Here is a 21,195-nt window from a genome sequence, read left to right on the forward strand (position 1 = left end):
GTAACATTGGTCGGAATGGGATCAGATGTTTTTTTCGGAACGCACTTGGATCAAAAATATGCACAAGCCCTAAAGGTGATTATTATCTATCCTTGTTTAGGAGAAGTCCAGAGTTGAAACTTAAAGGGGTTTTCCAGGACTTTTCAACATTTGGGATCACTATAAAATAAAGTAATATCCATTACTTACTATTCCCTAGTTTCTCCTATTGTCTCTGCTGGAACCAGAGGTGATGACATCTCCGATATAACATATCACCGGCCTATATGGTCACATGGGCATTTATGACGTGATTGCTCCAATGTTTAGGTGGCTAATGAATGGGATGCCATCCCATATCCCACCCATCTGTTTCCTGACTGTAGCAGTCAATCGGTGTTCTCAGCTGTTATGTGGCTGATGGTGAGACCACCAGAGCACTGGCACAGTTTTGTGATTGTGGGTGTCTCTAAGATTGTACCCCAAATTTTATCACTCATCCTGTAGAGGTTGTTTAAGGAATATAATATTCAAAAAATTTAGATTATCTCTCAACAATGGAGAAGGGTTGGGAAATTGACTAAAATCACAGTCCCCGATTCATCATTTGCATGGGTTTTTTGTAAGTCTTTTTTTTTGTCTTGTCTTTCTGTTTGCTTTGACAGATTATGTGCTAAATTCATCAACATTCTGCACGATAGTTGATGAATTCTGCTCAAGTTCAGTTTAAAGTTGTACAATATTTTAAAATGTGACATATTACGGTAGTCTTCAACCGCGTGAAGACTTCTAAAAATACGCTAGGGAGGTAGTGGAATACACTGACACAAGAAAAGACTTGAGTAACAAATTAAATGAAGACATCTAGAACGTGCAGCTACGACCACACTAATTAACAAAATGAAAAGTGGGAAAGAGCTTCAAAATGGCACAGAATTGGTGCATCACAAATAATGAATTGGGAGAATAAAAAACAGCAAAAGTGAGAGAAAATAAATACAAAAAAGTCCATATTCATTGACGAAATTCGGCCACACAGTAGCGGCAATCTGTCTCTTCTCATGCCATTGCTGACAGCTCCTCGGACAATGAATGTCTTTTCTTAGTCCAAATAGTCGATCTCTGTAAACTTCTCTCTCCAGATAAACAATTAAATGCTTATTTGAGGAATGTCACAGGACAGGCAACACATGCAATGGACGCTCACTATGACTTTAAAAGGACATATTTAGGTTTACTACTATGAGATTCCACAAAATAGATATAAAGCCTCCAGACATATTTATTGACACCCTGACAGATGTCCAGGGGAACACTGCAATTTTACTTTTAAGCTTCCGTTTTCTAATATGTCTTGGTCAGCTTTACTCCTGACCATGATATTGAACATCTTTCATAGACCCTTCAATCGAAAATAAGTAACCCACAATATTATATTACCATAGGAATTAGTAAGGAATAAAATACTAATTGTTAATTATTTCACATACGCTAATAGTAGATACCTTGGGGATTAAGAGATAGTGTAGGTTTTCTCTTTTTTTTTTTCTTGGCTCAATGGATTTACAATAAAAAGATAATGCCCGACCATGCCTACTGTCAAGCTTCAGGAAAATACCAACCCACTGAAACCAGGGTTGTTGATGGACAGTTTGTTCTGTGCTGATATCTGCCTGATGTCTTGTTTAATGGTGCAATTCTATTAAATCTTCTTTATTGAAATTTATTATTTTATTTTATTATTATTATGTGATATTTTTTATGTCTATAAACCAAATTAAATAATTGAAGATAAACATTGATGGGGAAGACCTGGCAAAAGAAATGTCCAGAAATATGGAAGCAGCTTACAAAATGTAACTTCTCTTCTCAATACACGGAGAATTATATCTTTGAACTAATTCTTCGGTAACGGTTCTTCAGCCAAGGACTCACAAGCTCCTATAAGTATCATTATGGTTACTATTTAACTTGTCATCTGATTCATGCTGCTTAAACTGCGGCCAGAATAAATCAGATCCTGGTTGCACGATTGCCGCCAGGTATATTTTTTAATGAAACACTTCAAAATTTTAGAGAAAATGTACGGTCCTTTAAAGACTATATCCAGAGATGAAACTAGTCCGGAGCCGTCTCCAGCTGGCTCTTCCTAGCATTGCTTCAGTGACTGACAGATCTTTCACAAATCTACTAAGGGATACACCTGTCAATCACCTAGAGCGGCGCTGGGAAGAGACAGTTGGATCTTCAAGGTCCATTTTCTCTGGAAATGCAGGAGGATACCAGGCGGAAATCGTTGTACCAGACTCTGATACATGCTTCCAGTCATTTAGACAGCATGAGTGGTTCCCTTTAATATTGGCTAGAAAATAAATCTAAGCTTTGAAAAATATAATCCAGAAATAATCCAGGTTTTAGCTGCATACTTCTTTAGGTATACAGTACACTACCTATGAGGGGGTACTCTCCTTCTGTAAGGATATGAGCCAATTTGGGTCAGGTTTCAAGGCTCTTATATGGGTTGGATATTGACTTGTGTGACGATAGATACAGTTGTCTTCCTTGCAGAGGAGAGCTACTTCAGCATCTTTCTTTATTCAAGGGTTTAAAGACACTTGTGTTTCATATAGGTTCAGATTATGGAAGAAAAGCTAAAAGCTGCCGATGTGCACACCAGCGAATCCGAGATGAGATGGTACAAGAAGAGTCAAGAACTGGAAGTATTAGTACAGGAGAAGGATGAAATAATCCAGTGCTTGGAGCAAGAGCTAGAAGAACAGGTGAAAACGCCCTACATTGTAATCAATATTTTGTCCTTTTTTTTCGAAATACATTGTTTATTGGTGAACCACAACCGGAAACAGTAGAATACAAGTACGATACAAAACTGACAAGTCGAGATAATGGAGGACAATAATTAGGACATTCTTCACGTCTTTGTGTAATAGTTCACATATTTATGGTTCAATAACTTTTATTGAAAACTAGCTGAAGAGCCCGGCGTTGCCTGGGCATAGTAAATATCTGTGGTTAGTTATAGCACCTCACTTCTCTTATTTTCCCATCACGCCTCTCATTTTCCCCATCACATCTTTCATTTTCCCCCTCACATCTCTCATTTTCTCCCTCATACCTCTCATTTTCCCCCTCACTCCTCCTATTTTCCCCCTCACTCCTCTCATTCCCCCCTAACACTTGTCATTTCGACCTCACATCTGTCATTTTCCGATCACTCCACTATTTTCCCTCACTCCTCTCATGTTGCACTCACACCTTTTCATTTTCACCTCACACCTCTCATTTTCACCTCAGTTTATACATGTTTGTCATCTCCCTTATACACTCACCGGCCACTTTATTGGGTACACCATGCTAGTAACGGGTTGGACCCCCTTTTGCCTTCAGAACTGCCTCAATTCTTCGTGGCATAGATTCAACAAGGTGCTGGAAGCATTCCTCAGAGATTTTGGTCCATATTGACATGATGGCATCACACAGTTGCCGCAGATTTGTCGGCTGCACATCCCAAAGATGCTCCATACAAGGCAGGATGGATCCATGCTTTCATGTTGTTTACGCCAAATTCTGACCCTACCATCCGAATGTCGCAGCAGAAATCGAGACTCATCAGACCAAGCAACGTTTTTCCAATCTTCTACTGTCCAATTTCGATGAGCTTGTGCAAATTGTAGCCTCAGTTTCCTGTTCTTAGCTAAAAGGAGTGGTACCCGGTGTGGTCTTCTGCTGCTGTAGCCCATCTGCCTCAAAGTTCGACGCACTGTGCGTTCAGAGATGCTCTTAGGCCTACCTTGGTTGTAACGGGTGGCGATTTGAGTCACTGTTGCCTTTCTATCAGCTCGAACCAGTCTGCCCATTCTCCTCTGACCTCTGGCATCAACAAGGCATTTCCGCCCACAGAACTGCCGCTCACTGGATTTTTTTTCTTTTTCGGACCATTCTCTGTAAACCCTAGAGATGGTTGTGCGTGAAAATCCCAGTAGATCAGCAGTTTCTGAAATACTCAGACCAGCCCTTCTGGCACCAACAACCATGCCACGTTCAAAGGCACTCAAATCACCTTTCTTCCCCATACTGATGCTCGGTTTGAACTGCAGGAGATTGTCTTGACCATGTCTACATGCCTAAATGCACTGAGTTGCCGCCATGTGATTGGCTGATTAGAAATTAAGTGTTAACAAGAAGTTGGACAGGTGTACCTAATAAAGTGGCCAGTGAGTGTATATAGTATACACCTGTATGTCATCTCCTGTATATAGTATATACCTGTATGTCATCTCCCCTGTATATAGTATATACCTGTATGTCATCTCCTCCTATATATAGTATATACCTGTATGTAATCTCCTCCTGTATATAGTATATACCTGTGTGTCATCTCCTCCTATACATAGCATATACCTGTATGTCATCTCCTCCTGTATATACTATATACCTGTAGGTAATCTGCTCCTGTATGTAGTATATACCTGTGTGTCATCTCCTCCTGTATATAGTATATACCTGTATGTCATCTCCTCCTGTATGTAGTATGTACCTGTATGTCATCTCCTCCTCTATATAGTATATACCTGTGTGTTATCTCTCCTGTATATAGTATATACCTGTGTGTCATCTCCCCTGTAAATAGTATATACCTGTGTGTCATCTCCTCCTGTATATAGTATATATCTGTATGTCATCTCCTCCTGTATTAGACCTCGTTCACACGTTATTTGGTCAGTATTTTTACCTCAGTATTTGTAAGCTAAATTGGCAGCCTGATAAATCCCCAGCCAACAGTAAGCCCACCCCCTGGCAGTATATATTAGCTCACACATACACATAATAGACTGGTCATGTGACTGACAGCTGCCGGATTCCTATATGGTACATTTGTTGCTCTTGTAGTTTGTCTGCTTATTAATCAGATTTTTATTTTTGAAGGATAATACCAGACTTGTGTGTGTTTTAGGGCGAGTTTCGTGTGTCAAGTTGTGTGTGTTGAGTTGCGTGTGGCGACATGCATGTAGCGACTTTTGTGAGATGAGTTTTGTGTGGCGACATGCGTGTAGCAACTTTTTGTGTGTCGAGTTGCATGTGACAGGTTAGTGTAGCAAGTTGTGTGCAGCAAGTTTTGCGCATGGTGAGTTTTGCGCGTGGCGAGTTTTATGTGTGGTGCCTTTTGAGTATGTGCAAGTTTTGTGTGAGGCAACTTTTGCATGTGTTGCAACTTTTGTGCATGTGGCAATTTTTCCGCGTGTGCAAGTTTTGCGTGTGGCGAGTTTTACATGAGGTGAGTTTTGCACGTGTGGCGAGTTTTGCATGTGGAGAGTTTTGCGCGTGGCGAGTTTTGAGCGGCGACTTTTGTGTTTCGACTTTTATGTGGCGAGGTTGGTGTATGTGTGGTGAAATGTGCGCTGAGGGTGGTATATGTGTTCGAGCACGTGGTAGTGTGTGGCGCATTTTGTGTGTGTGTTCATATCCCCATGGTGGTGTGGTGATTATCCCATGTCGGGGCCCCACCTTAGCAACTGTACAGTATATACTCTTTGGCGCCATCGCTCTCATTCTTTAAGTCCCCCTTGTTCACATCTGGCAGCTGTTAATTTGCCTCCAACACTTTTCCTTTCATTTTTTCCCCATTATGTAGATAGGGGCAAAATTGTTTGGTGAATTGGAAAGCGCGGGGTTAAAATTTCACCTCACAACATAGCTTTGACGCTCTCGGGGTCCAGACGTGTGACTGTGCAAAATTTTGTGGCTGTAGCTGCGACGGTTCAGATTCCAATCCCGGACATACATACATACATACACACACACATACACACATTCAGCTTTATATATTAGATGTAAATCTCGAATAACAGGTGGAGAGTGCTAACAAAGACCAATATGAAATAAAATCCAGTGTCTGTCTGGCTTGAAGAGACATCTGGAATTAATAGTGATGGCGAAAAAGCGTATACAGTTACATCTTATAGATACATTTATATTGAAAGTATGAAACACAAATCATTTTCTGTGATAAAACTCAGTTGAAGTGAACGAAGAGATAGAAAAGATAAAGAGGAAGGAGGAAGACAAGAAAGACACAGTATGGTCAAATATCTCCTACATTTTGCTATCCTTAGTGTTTTCTCACCATGAAAATACCTAGTGGGCAGCTGTAGAAGGACCCTCTGCTCGAAAAAGTTAGGTTCAAACTTGGCTGAGTTGCAAGTTCCATCATTTTCATAGGAAGAAAAAGTGTGGCAAGTACCAATTTCCTGGAAACCAACCTCCCGGTGTAATCAGTAGGGTCCATATGGTGCTGTTGGTGTCCATCATGGTACATGTCAATTTTCCACAGTTTTTAAATTGATTTAACAGAAAACAGAACAGAAAAACGCAACTCTGAATGCTGGTGTGAAGCAGGCCTAACCTGAAAATGATATCTTCCTATCTCCATTCAAATAGGTTTGGCCAAGAGGGTGTAGATGGGTGGCAAACTTTGTAGTAGAAGGTGAAGAGTGCCCGTGGAGAGTCCTGGTGACCAGGAGATGGTCAGACCTTCAGCAGAAACAGCAGAGCTAAAATAGAAAACTCTCCACACATTAATTGGACAGAAAGAATCAAAAACTCTTCTTTTGCACAACATATTTACAACAATCTATTCTCCTGGAACATCTGTAAGGCTCCTGAAATAAGAGGAGACCCAACGGACCTCCAGAAAAACTAGCAAATCCCTTAAACTCAACTAAAGCCTCTCAAGAACCTCCCGGAAATCAGTGTGGAGAGGGAATGGTTTCCAAAGCATTGGCATGGCTGTGGCCATAGATTCCCAGTCACAACAGCAATCATCATCCATCATTAGAGTCGAAAAAAACTACAAAAAAATATTTGCGCAGGCTTTGCTTTACTTTATCGTATATTGATATTTTATCCTACATTATGTTGTGTATTAAAATGTACCCTAGCAATGGCAGTTTTATTAATGTGATATTCATTTATGTTTACTGTCGTAGAAACAAGTACGGATACAAGAAGCAAAAATCATAGAAGACAAAGCTGCGAAGATTAAAGACTGGGTGACGGGAAAGCTGCGAGAGGTAGGTAACAGGATAACTCTTCCTTTTAACTTTACATAATGGTAAAACTAAGTAAAATATTTCTACATGGTTTAGTGCTAGAACTTTACAACACAGCTACAGTATTTACTGAAGATCCGATGTCAGTTTTAGAATAATAACTATAACAAATTTTGTCATGACTGATGGTTATTATAAAGAGTGGTTAGAATGTTTAGGGATTTTACAATGAATTAGGACTGGGACACAGAGTACATCAGCAATTCTCCATAAATTCGTTTGATGCCTCAAGTTCGGTTCAGCAGAACTATTTGTCGGGTCTGGATGTTACATCTCAAATAAGGATCATTAAATACAGTGGCATGTAAAAGCTTGGGCACCCCTGGTCAAAATTACTGTTATTGTGAACACTTACGCAAGTTGAAGATGAAATGATCTCTAAAAGGCTTACAATTAAAGATGACGCATTTCCTTTTTATTTTCATCAAAAAAATATGCATATATTTTCATCTTTTACATTTTGCAAATTGCAAAAATGAAAAAGGGCAGATGCAAAGGTTTGGACACCCTTGGAGATTTGTGTGCTCAGATAACTTTGACCAAGGTTTCAAACCTTAATTAGCCTGTTAGTGTTATGGCTTGTTCACTATCATCGTTAGGAAAGGCCAGAGGATGTAAATTTCCCAGCTTTATAAAAACCCAGCCTCCTCTAACCTTCTGCCAAAAAACAGCAGCCATGGGTTCTTCTAAGGAGCTGCCTAGCACTGTGAAAATGAAATGAGGAGGCCCACAAAGCAGGATAAGGTTATAAGAAGATAGTAAGGCGTTTTCAAGTTGCCCTTTTCTCAGTTTGAAATATAATATAATTAGGACCATCCACAATTTGCATAGTTTTAGGCGCTCGCTCAAAACACATTTATTCAGAGCGGCCTACCACGTTCACTAATCAAAGTCATTTTATGTTTGTGTGTGTGTAGCCCATTCACTATCTCCATCTGTCCATCACCCCCTGAAGATGGCTGGACCATCATTGTAAATACATCATTGTAAATACACACCTGTACTTTGTATCTCCCCCACCTCATTGTAGATTGTAAGCTCTCACGAGCAGGGTCGTCTTTTTTGCTTTAATTATTGTATTGTTAACGTTGTTACTTATGACTGTTGTGTTTGAAACTGTAAAGCGCTGCGGAATATGTTGGCGCTATATAAATAAAGATTATTATTATTATTATTATTATTATTATTAATTAAGAAATGGCAGTTAACAGGAACAGTGGAGGTCAAGATAAGATCTGGCAGACCAAGCAAAATTTCAGCGAGAGTATTGCTAGAGAGGCAGATCAGAACACCCACTTGTCTTCAAAAGACCTTCAGAAATATTTAGCAGACTCTGGAGTTGTGGTACATTGCTCTACTGTTCAGAGACACCTTTATGAATATGGCCTTCATGGAAGAGTAATCAGAAGAAAACCTCTCCTGTGTCCTCATCATGAAATTTAGCATCTTTCAAAAGAACATCTAAACAAGCCTGATGCATTTTGGAAACAAGTCCTGTGGACTGATGAGGTTAAAATAGAACTATTTGGCCACAATGATCACAGGTATGTGTGGAGAAAAAAGGGCACAGAATTTCAGAAAAAGAATATCTTGCCAACCATTAAGCATGGGGGTGGATCAATCATGCTTTAGGCTTGTGTTCCAGCCAATGGCACGGGGAACATTTCACAGGTAGAAGAAAGAATGGATTCAATAAATTATTGATGTAAATATAACACCAGCTGTAAAAAAGCTGAAGTTGAAAAGAAGATGGCTTCTACAAATGGATAATGATCCTAAACACACACGTCACAATCCACAATAGATTACCTCAAAAGGTGCGCGCTGAAGGTTTTACAATGGCCCTCACAGTCCCCTGATTTTAACATCATTGAAAATCTGTGGCTAGACCTCAAAATAGCAGCGCATGCAAGACGATCCAGGAATCTCACAGAACTGGAAGAACTTTCCAAGGAAGAATGGATGAAAATCCCTCAAACAAGAATTGAAAGACTTGTCTGGCTACAAAAAGCATTTACAAGCTGTGATACTTGCAAAAGGGGTGCAACTAGGTACTAACCATACAGGATGCTCAAACTTTTGCATTAGCCCATTTTCCTTTTTGTAATTTTTAAAATGTAAAAGATGAATATATATTTGCCTAAAATAGAAAGGAAATGTGTCATCTTTAACTTTAGGCCTTTTAGAGATAATTTCATTTGCAACCTGCTTAACTGTTCACAATAACAGTCATTTTGACCATGGGCGCCCAAACTTTTACATGCCATTGTATAGGTATTATGCCTGTCTAAGCAAGTCCTTTACAGGGAACCTGACCACTGATACTGCCCAGCAACATGTATCAGACACTGGATGTATGATTTCAGCCAGGTATGTTCGATTTTTATATGCTGCTGTGTTTCAAAGAAAAGCATACTTTAGAAGCTGTCACCTGCTCCCCTTGACTAACAGTCTATTTCTGTGTGCGTGTATAAGGAGAGACCTGTCAGTCACTGACAGAGGGTGGGGAGAAGCCGTCGAGGATTCGACTGCCCAACTTGTCTCCTGTGCGACTTGAGCCCCGGCATCTTTTAAAGTTTGTCTTCACTCTAGTTATTTTCTGGGTGGTTTGCAAAAAATATGTGCACCTCTTTTTTGGGTGTTGTTTATGGGTGTAAGGTTTGAGGGAGTGGTGAAATATTCTACTGAAAGCTGGATCAGTGAGCAGAATGGCTATCCTATTTGAGTGGCTACTGGGTGAATTTTAACCAACTGCACCAACAATCTATGTATCTGTTCGGTTTTATAATATTTATGTAATCTATATCATATGTAATTTACGCATCTTATTGACTTCTCTACATAATCTATGTACGTTATTCAGCTGGAAATTGAGAATCAAAATCTCAGGTTTATCAACAAAAGTTTCAGTGAGGAGATCATTTCCCTACGTTCCAGAACACAAGGTAATAGCAATATTTGCACTTTTTCTATCACTTACTATTCTGTATTCAGGGCATATACTGTAGTTCTGAATGACTTCACAGCATTGCATGGAGAACTTGTTCATTCACATTGGCCCTTGCCCACATGTAGAGTCGTGGCCAAAGGTTTCGAGACTGACACAAATTATGGTTTTCACAAAGATTGCTGCTTAAGCCTTTTTAGGTCTTTTAGTCAGAGTTTTCTATGGTTCCTGAAGTACAATTAACAGCATTTCATATGTTTTTAAACATTTATTGCCAAACACATCACGTTTATGCAAAGACTCAATATTAACAGTGTTGACCCTTACTTTTCAAGACGTCTGTAAAACGCCCCGGTAGATATCAGCTTCTGGGCTAAATCCTGCCTGATGACCACCCATTCTTACTTGGAGTTTTTCACAATTGATGTGTTTTTGTTTTTCTGCCCTCTTCATCAGATAAAATAACTTGCAGGAAGTTCACAGATTGGACAGCAGAAGACTGGGGTAAAGTTATTTTCTCTGATGAAGCCCCCTTCAGAATGTTTGAGATGTTTGAAAGAATGATTGTCTGGAGAAAAAAAACTGACCTCTACCATGAGTTTGGTGCGTGTCAGCCAACAGTAAAGCATCCTGAGACCATTCATGTGTTGGGGCTTCTCATCCATGGAGGGGGCTCACTCACAATTTTGTCTAAAAACCCTGCTATGAATAAAGAATGGGATCTAAACATCCTCCAAAAGCAACTTCTGCCAACGACCAAGGAATAATTTGGTGATGAATGAAGCTTTTTCCAGCATGATGGAGACCATGTCACAAGGCAAAAGTGATAACTAAATGGCTCAGTGATCAAAACATTGACATTTTGGCTCCCTAGCCTTGACCGCGTATCGCCAAGACTGGGTCTTCTCCGTAAGGAATCCACCACCCCCACTAACATGCCACATAAACCTCCGCTTGCCAATCATTAAAATTAAAAACAAAACACATTAATTTCTTTGGATAAATTGGCCACAGTGGCCATTTTATTAACAAACAATTACATAAATAACAACATGTATACAGTTACATATGTAAAAACTTGAGGGGAGGGTTCTTGGAGCTAAAAAATCTGGCTCACAATAGGCAGAAAGCCTCCACAAAAATTTAAACCAAACACTTTTTTACCCTCAGCCGTAACCACCAGCTCGAGGGCACCAAGTCACCCGTTCTGGGCAAACAAGCCCCAAAGCTTCCTAGGTAAACTCCCCATCCAGAGCCCGTAAACAAAAGCCAGATCAACCCCATAAAACATCACCATCAACTCCAAGAACGCAACCCCCCACCAACCCGCCACTGTGACAATGTTAACTAACTCCACCTCCCAGACTGGACCTGAAAGGGAAAACAAAAACAAAGGAGAAAAACAAAACAAAACCTTCTAACACCACCTTCCCACCTCCGAAAAAATTGGGGGAGGCCCCAACCAACACAAAAAAGGGAGGGTGGGTGGGCTTCTTACTTCCTCTGACAATGCGGTACTGCCGTTTCCCGCGCATTTTCTCCCTAGCCCCCGCCTCTTCGTCCTACTAATACGCCCCCCTCCATTACTCCACCAATCCCAGTACACCCTTTGTTTTTATTTGACTTCTACCTCCTCCCCTTGGCAACGCAGTCATGTGGAGGCTTCCATCCAGCTGCGCCCATTACAGCCCCCCGCTGGAAACTCCTCAGTTGTCAATCAAATTGAGAGCCTGTGGTCAACTCTCAAAAAGTGGGTTAGACAAGAATGAGCTGTCAAGAGTCAGGATTTGACCCCTGCTGTCAGGGTGAAGGATAGAAGTGTTGAAAAATAAGAGTCAACACTGTAACTTTTGAGCCTTTCCATGAACTTGATATATTTGTCTGTAAAAGTTTAAAACATATGAAATGGTGATAATTGTACTTCAGTAAGCACAGAATCATCCCACTAATAGATCTAAATATACTGGGGCAACAAACTATTTAAAAACCCAAATTTGTGTCAGTCTCAAAACTTTTTTTTGTCCACGACTGTAGATATTTAAAGAGATAATTTAGACTGCAAGCAAATACGTCAACAATAATGCCCCATGGATGCAACAGAATAAACTCTTCATATGCTGGCATATGTGGCGCATGCAGCATCCAGTTGGGCAAGCCTCTGGAATCTAACAGACAAAACATATGTGCCACAATGTTAAATTAGAGGCATACCCAGGTACCGTAAAGTCCCAGTGAAGTCTTTTGATGGTGTATTAGGACACAGTACAATGTGAAGTTCTAATGCAGCCGTAAGCATAATGCCTAATAGTAGTAGCCACTCTAATGATCCTATAGCTTGCGGCAAGTGAATATTGTAAACAATTATGATACTTACTAAAATTACTGTTAGGAACCATCCTAAATGTAAGGGGATCGCATCTGAAAAATTGTGGCAGTCTTGTGGGTAGCTAGCTATGTATTTTGTATTTCGACTGCGCAACTTATGACTGGAGCACCAACAGTATTTTATAGAATTGTTTTCCGATCTGTCCATAAAAATTGTATCCGTGATTTCTGGCTAGTTGAGAAATGATAACGGAGACCATGATTCATACTCATTATTATTTTCATTGCATGATGCACAACTTGTATTTCTTAGATACAAAAAGTAAGAAGTCCCCAGTATGCTCCACGCCAAAACAAGCTGAAGGTCAACGTTTGAGTAGCCTGACCTTTGGGTGTTTCCAAAATCGAGCGAAAAGTCCACAGCTGGACTCAAAAGGAAACGAAAACAGCAAGTCATCCAGTGATGGCATTGACCATAGTGATGGTAAGACTCCTACACTTTTGTGCGCTTTACAAAATGACCCTCATGATTGGCTTTAGCGGATGTTCATCACACATATCAAACTTCACACAGATTCTAGCGTAGTTAGCACACCAAAATCTTTATGAAATCCTTATCTCATCCCATCAGAAAATTTTAGCGTGGCCAAAAATCCACAACAATATCTAGAATGCTAATTAATCCTGTGATTTTGGAAATAGAAGGCAGTGAATTTGTCCAACATGGATTACCCAGAATTGACTTCTGCTTTTGAGTGTAGTAAAATATGTATCAGGGACTGCAAATGTGCTTGTTACCATACCCCGATGATGCACTTGAAATAGTGTTTTTCAACTCTGTACCTCAACAGCCCATATTATCTGGATTCTCAGGTGCTTTTTCTATGGAAAATCTTTAAAACATGACTTGCCCTGGCATTGAAGATGATTTTTTTTATGCTTAAAGAGGACCTTCCACCAGTGCACACAATGTAATAGTGGCTGCAGAGTGGAATAAAACGTTTTGTTTTCATTTTAATTTTGTCTCTTCGTTGTGGTGATATAAGCAATCAAAGTATTTGGCACCTTATAAGTTAACTTTTCTTAAGTCCAAATGGATTTTTTTTTCACTGGGGGCATGTAATTCTCTCTGTATAATGGTGACCAATCATAAAAGGCAGCAACACTCAAAGGAAAGAAGAACACCCCCCACTATAGCTTAGAGCAGAGTTCTCAGTGTATGAGATATAATGATACAGCCCTGGTCTCCTGGTCGAACATTCTGCCTGTGTCAGTGTGGGTGAGAAGTGCAGCTGAGTTTAGCTGTGTCACGTTACAAACTCTTCTATCAGCTCTCCTCTTCTTCTAGCACGGTTAGCTCTGCTGTACTGCCCCTATACCAACACTGTCTGTCCTGTGTCAATAATCACAATAATGTCTGTTGTGCTCAACTTGTAATTGCTCTGCAGTGAGATCAGAGCATGTTGTCATTAAATCTCACATAGGAGTAATCCAGAACAGGCAGGTTACTCTTGTGTGAGATGTAATTATTATTATTATTGTTTATTTATATAGCATCATTAATTCCATGGTGCTGTACATGAGAAGGGGTTACATCAAAATACAAATATCACTTACAGTAAACAAAACTAACAATGACAGACTGGTACAGCGGGAAGAGGACCCTGCCCTTGCGGGCTTACAATCTACAGGATTATGGGGAAGGAGACAGTAGGTCGAGGGTTGCAGTAGGTCCAGTGGTGTTGAGGTGGCCGTGTAGTCTTTACAGGCTGTACAAGATGTAATGACAGTCTGATCTCACTGCAGATGGAGTACAAGTTGCTTGAGGACAGCAGATAGAAGTGTGATATCCAGACAGCTCCAGATAGGCAGTGTAGGGGAAGAGGCAGTACAGTACGTACAGTACGGCTGACTGTGCTACGAGAGCTGATAGAAGGGTTTGTAACGTGAGACAGCTAAGCTCAGCTGCACTGCCCACCCTATCCCCCCACACACAGACTCATGAAGGAGGTTAAAACAGGAGATTAGGGCTGGCTGTCATACATCTCACACTGAACAATATGCCCTAAGCTATGGTGAGGGCATGTTTTTCTTTCCTTTGAGTGTTGCTGCCGGTTTATGATTTGTCAGCATCATATAGGGAGAAGAAATACATGTCCCAAGTGAAGACTATCTGATAACATCCACTTGGACTTAAAAAAGTTAACTCACTAGATCCCAAATACTTTGATTGCTAATATCTCTGGAACAGAGAGGCAAAATTTGAAAAAGAAAAAGAACAAAAAACATTTTATGCCACTCTACAATATTGCATCCTTTGTCCAGTTCAAAATGAAAAAATTGATGAAAGGTCCTCTTTAAGGGGGTTTAACATTTCACTGCCTATTTTCAAACAATGTTTTACTTCAAAGAAAGAATCTGCTGCAATTCCATGCTGTAATGTCTGTATACTCTTTTTCTTCCTCCTGCCCAGGAGCTGTGGTATGATCAGACCATGTTCCAGCAGAGTCAGACACAGGCATTACACAGTACACAGCAGGGACACATTTCTAAGATTATTTCAGCACAGGAACATTTTAATTAGACACATCCAATTGTGGAACTTGTTATTATTCCAAGATCTATTGACTAAAATGAACTTTTGTCCGTGAGACAATCCCTTTCATGACAAATGATGTGGAGCTCTTTCGTAAAGCCATCATTGGGAATTTTGCTACGAGGACCTGTAAAGTGAAGGACTATAGAGCCCTACAGAGCTGAGTTCAAGAAGAAATCCCAAACATCTATGTGTAGTGATCAGATCTCCCTTACAGGGTGGGATCCTGTACACATTTTGCACCAAAGATTGTGGAATGTTTTCTTGAACATAGTCTGTTGATATTTTCATATCTTCTGTTGAGAATATATATTTTTTATATTTGTCTTCTACCAATAGTTAACAGTATAAGGGAAAAGTCACCAACGAATCCCCAGTGGCAAGAACCCATGGCAGCACAACCATCAATGGTACAAAATATTGGTTCCTTGGAAAGATCGGGCAAGGGGAGGGCAGGATCAAATATCCCCAGCATTACTGTAAGCGACTGGAGCTCAGAAGAAGATATAAAAAAACCTCATGATGCAAGGTGTGTTTCCAGATTGTCCGGCCAAATATCAGAAGAAGGAAACCAATGCAAGAGACGAGGGAGTGACACATATCTAACAGCTTCCGAAGAAAGCAACTCTACTTGTGAAGATGATAATCTGGGGTCACCAACCAATGACCAAATTCAACTTTATACATTGCACAAAGGACTACAAAAAAGTAATAATTTTGGAGGCAAAAAATATTTCACATTCTCAAGTCAACGGTCGAAGCAGAACAGTTCTTCTGATGACCTAAGTTTTAAATCTCAACTCCATGATTCCACCAACTCGTTCTGCTCCAATGATGCTACCACCACAAACCACACGTATAACTCAACCAACTCATCTAAGGTGTCTAATTCTACGTCATCTAGTCCTCAGTGTACTAGTCCTAAAGACCTAGCAACTAATCTACCATCGCCCAAGCAACGAACTCCTAATATTTTAAATCTAAATGCCGCTATGGCCAAGAAGCACCTAAGCCAACCTCAGATGAGTTCAGACAGGATGTTTGGTAAAGACAGAAATGCTATAAGTATGGTGAAGCCATATAGACCGCAAGAGACCGACATTGATCTGGTTGATGAACAAGCTGCTAACATTTTGCAGAAAATGGATACAGGATATGGTAAAGGGTTATTTTCATATGATGTATCACAGAATCATACCACAGATCAGAATACTCTGTGTTCTCCCGAGAAGATCGCCTATTCAAAACCTCCAACTCCTCCTTTACATCGATTTCCTTCTTGGGTAATTATTTCAATTTCTTTTTTTTCAGTTGGTTAATAATTATTAAAGGGAACCAGTCAACTGATTTGTGCTGATTTATTTTCTACCCTAAAATTTAAAGGTTTTCTGTCAAGACTAGGAATGGGTAAACGGTAAAGTTTGGGTCCGTACCGATCACCTAGTGTCTGTGCTATCAGCGAGAACAGGCGTACAATGATGAGAATAATACTCTCATCAGCTGCGCCTGGACGCCGGTGGCCGGCAGTAACCTTTTTACTGCTGGTCACAGCTACTGCCTCACAATGACAGCGTGGGAACGCAGCATTCTGACTGGCGGTAATGAACTTACCACCGATCAGAGCCGGTATTTCTCATGCTGTCACACAGATGATAGGGGTCCGGGTTCTGGTTCGGGTACCGTAACCAAACTTTTAAAAAATGTTTGGCAAAACCCACCGGACTTGAACATCCACACCTTCGCCCATCACTAGTCAGGACATTTACGGTAGTGTAACTCTGGTTATGGTTCTAACGCAATGTGCCAGCGTGCAGAAAATCTGGTTAGATAGTATATGCAAACATAGGGTGGGACATGGCATGGAAAATGCATTGAGCCCCCTGCGTGTAACCTACCTAGCACCACCCTCCTCTGTTGGCATGAAGTCTCAATCCAATGGTAGAGGTTGACACTAAGTAGGGAATAATGAAGACATTCAATACATTCTTCTTACTTCCGATGTACTGTCATTTGCATTTACTTTCTAATCAGCTTTTCTTCCGTGCTGGAAAATTTCTTTGGGGCCATACAGGTATAAATGAACTTGTATTTCTATGACCTGCATGACTTAGTTAGACAGATTCCCTTTAAGTATTTTCTAATTATTATTATTATTATTATTATTATGAGAACTTATGATGTTGAAAAATATTCTGCATGAAAACAAGTTACTACCTATGCACAGGATAAGAGATAACTTGTTGATCTGTCGAAGTCCGACTGGTGGGACCACACGAATTGGCAGATTCAGGAACTTTTATCCTCGTTAGTATGGCGCAGCAGTGCACATGCTTGTCTCCCACTCCATTCACTCTCTATGAGGCTGCTGAGCGTTGTGTTTGGTTGTTTCTGGCAGTCGCTTAGGCAATGACTGGAGAAGTGATTATAATGTGTATAAAAGTCCCTCTTGGGGATAAAAATTCCCCGTTCTGCGATCAGTGCAAGTTCCCGTGGTTGAATCTCCTTCTCCACCACTCAGTACGTTATCACCTGTCATATGGCTAGGTAATAATTTGATATCACAGGACTTCCCCTTTAAATCTGGAGAGAATCAATGAAATGTGAACATAATCTTGAAAAGATTGCCCATAACCAGTATTATGTTGTCACATTTTTACTAATAAATCAACGCATGTGCATACCAGTTCTCAGTGTTTATCATCATTTGTGACATTCATTCACAGGAAAATCGGATATACGCCATTGCTAAATCTGGGATGAGAATGTCAGAAGTTTCAGTGGATCCTAACATCAAGAGTAAGCTCCACAATTTACAGCATATCTATACAACATTTTTGGAAATGCATGTGCAAAATTAGCAAATAAAATGCAGAGCTAAGAGTATGTGGACCTTCATATCCTTCTATGCAGTGTGCATGAAAATAAAAGGTGGCTACTCCCATTGTAAAAGGCATTTCCATAGATTTGGGAAATGTATGTCCACTAACAGTGGCTGTAATTGCATTTGATATTGCTCACCAGAACTGAGGGGTCAGGGGCCATTACCAACCTTACAGATGGGACTAAGCATCTGGCCACTGCCAGGATCATCAATGCAGTGAATTCAATACTGAATTTGCGTTTTTGTTTTTGGTGTTTGTCACCGATTTTTCTTTTGTATCTTATCCTTTTTTTAAATTTGTCCCTTTTATAAAGTCTATTTTATATGTGTTCATCTGTTTGTTTGTTTTTTTAGGGTCGTTATTGTGAGCAGGGTTTGGGGTTTTTGTTGTTTTTGGCTGATTTTTTTATTTCGTCTTATTAGAAAATGCGCAAAAATGGCACAAAAAATTTCAATTAATCGATGGCCCTGGTGCTCTCAACACAATGGGGTGGCTCCTTGCATCACCTCACGCTTTGCACTCCGATGATAACGATCTCAGGCCTATGTGCAGCCCCATAATTCCTATGTTGACATACTGTAGTTTATGGAGGTAACCTGCTACTCCTCATTTGAGTTTTTTTAAGGAAAAATATGTGGCTGAAATGGTAACATTGCCATCATTGTCCTAAATATTGTAAGCCAAGTTGTGTAAATGTGCCTGACATTAATAAGCAAAGTGTAACAGGCTTCTTTATTAGAAAACAAAATTGTGCCACGATCCATTTCCATGTAAAGTGTGGTTCATAGGTGGAGAATATGGAGACTGACTAGGCCTCAGTAAACACTCTTTGTTTCCCATAGCAACCAATCAGAGTTTAACTTTCATTTCTTAAACTGCTCTGGTTAAATGAAAGCTGCGCTGTGATTGGTTGCCAGTGGTAACAAAGACAACATTTCTTTTAGCCCAGTTTTGATAAATCTGCTTCTTTTGTAAAACTTTTGGGACACATTGTGAAGCCAAAATATACGTTCTTTTTTGGGTTTGAGGCCTTTTGTCATTCATTTTTGCCATCTGTTCTTCCTGCCTCTTTTAATGGTTGTTTTAGTCTTGTTCTTCTTATTCATTATGAAATATTAAAGGGGATGTCCATTTTTTAATAGGCCAGTGTTTAGAAATCTACAAAACTAACAATTAAAGGAAGTGGCTGGTTTCACACATCCACCATTCACAGTCCAACCAGAGGTCTCCTGACCTGAACGCAACAGTCTCAAGGGCATATATGGGGCACATGAATTTGGGTTAGGAAATCTGCAATTGATCTGGACTTGAGCCCTGGATATCAGATGTGTGAAACCCTCCTTAGCTCTACTTACGTGTTGATGCGCCTGCCCCTATAGCGTCGCTTCCCTGATGCTTCCAAGGTTTCACGGTGAATAATGCTACAGCACGGATATCCTATCTATAACACATGACCACTGCAGACAATCACTGACCTCTGCAGTGACTGAGGGATAGACAATATGATGCGGCAGAAGCCAATGATTGACCGCAGCGGTCATGTTTTTGTAGTGTCACCTCTGCAGTATTGTCAACAAAGGACCTCAGCATGGGTGGCAAAGTATAAAAAATGTTTAGTTTGTAATTTTAATCATTTTCTACTATTTTCCCATTTTTTTTCTTAAAATGTTGACCACTCGTTTAAAAGAATAAAATTATAGTAAAAAAGTATAATAAAAAACAACATAGTAAATATGTTTAATGTACATTATGAATGATTTCTCATATATTTTGTGATTTTTCTTGTTATCTATAGATGTCTCTACAGCGTCATGTCCCACATCTGGTGTCTATACATCTCTCATATATAAGAACCTGAGCTCACCTGTCTACACCACATTGAAAGGGGTATGAATGAGAGTCATACATTTTTCTTTGTTACAATCTATGATTGAGGATCAAACATGGTAGATAAGTTAGAGAGGTTTTTATTTATTTCTTTTTCTATGGAGGAGGAGGACAGAAGGTAATATAGATGGGCTGTCACCTTGTGTAGTGCGTTAAGATATGATTGAAGTGAATCTGACCCGCCGGACCTGTACGATCAGCTGAGCAAAGTCAATGCTGTTCTCACCAGAGCCCGTTCATCCAGGCCCAGCAGCTCATCATTATGTGTGACTGTGTCTGATACTGCGGTTCTGCTTTACACTGCTAAGTTTTCCATATTGTCATGGCCCCTTTGTTTTGATGATTGTGGGGATCCCATGTGTTGGACCCTTACTGATCACACATTGATGGCTTATCCTAAAGAAAAACTACCTGAGAAAACAAGCGCTATATCCTAATCATTTTATTACATTTTAAATTTCATTTTTATCTTCTTAAATATTTAGAAGGCCACTCAGATAAGCACTAGTCCCTTGGAAGACTCATCAGGATCGGAGGAGGAGTTGAGCTCTCGATCAAGTTCTCGGACTTCTGAGTCAGACTGTCGAAATCAGAGTGAAGCAGGAAGTCCTCGGGCTTTGAAAAGAGGCGAGTGTCTGGACACTGAGAATCTTTACAGAACTAAAGTTGTAAATAATCACTTTATATTATATGTTCATGCATCCGTTATAGAGTAACTAAACTCACAGGGTTTTTTTTTATAATTTTGTTTGTGGAAAGTTTTATAACTTTGCAAATACATTTACTAGGAAATTTGTCTTCAATCCCGAAAAAAAAGGCATGTAAGTGGCTTCCAAACTCTTGCTTTTTTCTGCCTCATTTAGAGTACAGAAGATGACAATGTAATACTAGCCATACACATTAGAGGAGACAAGTGCAGACTTTTACACTGCCATTATTTGTACTCCAAATTACCATGCTCAGATATGAAGGTAAACAAATAGATTGGGGAAATGTTGGGGTTTAGAAGCAACTTACATTATTTATTATTATTATTATTATGTATTGATCATATAGCGCCATCATATTCTACAGTAATTTGCATACATTTTGATCACTGTCTCCAATGGGACTCATAGTCCAAGTTTACTATCAGTGTGTCTTTGAAGTGTGGAAGGAAGCCGGTGAACCCAAAGGAAACCCATGCAAACACGGGGAGAACATACCAACTCCTTGGTGAGATTGAATCCAAGACCGCAGCATTGCAAAGCAATGGTGCTAACCACTGAGCCACCTCACTCCCCTATACTTCTTACTGGAATGAATACAAATCCCTTAATAAACTGATTTGCAAAGTTTCAAAATTAACGATCTATCTATAAGATTGCAGCATTATTTTTCTTAATCCCTTTTGGAAAATAAAAATAGTGAATTCATTGCTCGCTAAGGGCGACTACTTCACCTTTTCTTTGC

At 39.9% G+C, this 21,195-nt stretch overlaps 1 protein-coding gene across 1 annotated transcript in view; it reads left to right on the forward strand.

The window, feature by feature from the left end:
* PLEKHH2 (pleckstrin homology, MyTH4 and FERM domain containing H2) overlaps window positions 1-21,195 on the forward strand; it is a 220,612-nt gene that overhangs the window by 117,462 nt on the left and 81,955 nt on the right. The window contains exons 4-11 of the mRNA XM_077282384.1: window positions 2,610-2,759; window positions 6,984-7,067; window positions 9,970-10,051; window positions 12,692-12,862; window positions 15,314-16,257; window positions 17,698-17,770; window positions 19,652-19,743; window positions 20,229-20,370. Coding sequence (XP_077138499.1) covers window positions 2,610-2,759; window positions 6,984-7,067; window positions 9,970-10,051; window positions 12,692-12,862; window positions 15,314-16,257; window positions 17,698-17,770; window positions 19,652-19,743; window positions 20,229-20,370 — 1,738 coding nt within the window. The remainder of the gene's footprint in view (window positions 1-2,609; window positions 2,760-6,983; window positions 7,068-9,969; window positions 10,052-12,691; window positions 12,863-15,313; window positions 16,258-17,697; window positions 17,771-19,651; window positions 19,744-20,228; window positions 20,371-21,195) is intronic.

The sequence above is a fragment of the Ranitomeya variabilis genome, chromosome 2, assembly GCF_051348905.1.
Source record: "Ranitomeya variabilis isolate aRanVar5 chromosome 2, aRanVar5.hap1, whole genome shotgun sequence".
NCBI lineage: Eukaryota > Metazoa > Chordata > Amphibia > Anura > Dendrobatidae > Ranitomeya > Ranitomeya variabilis.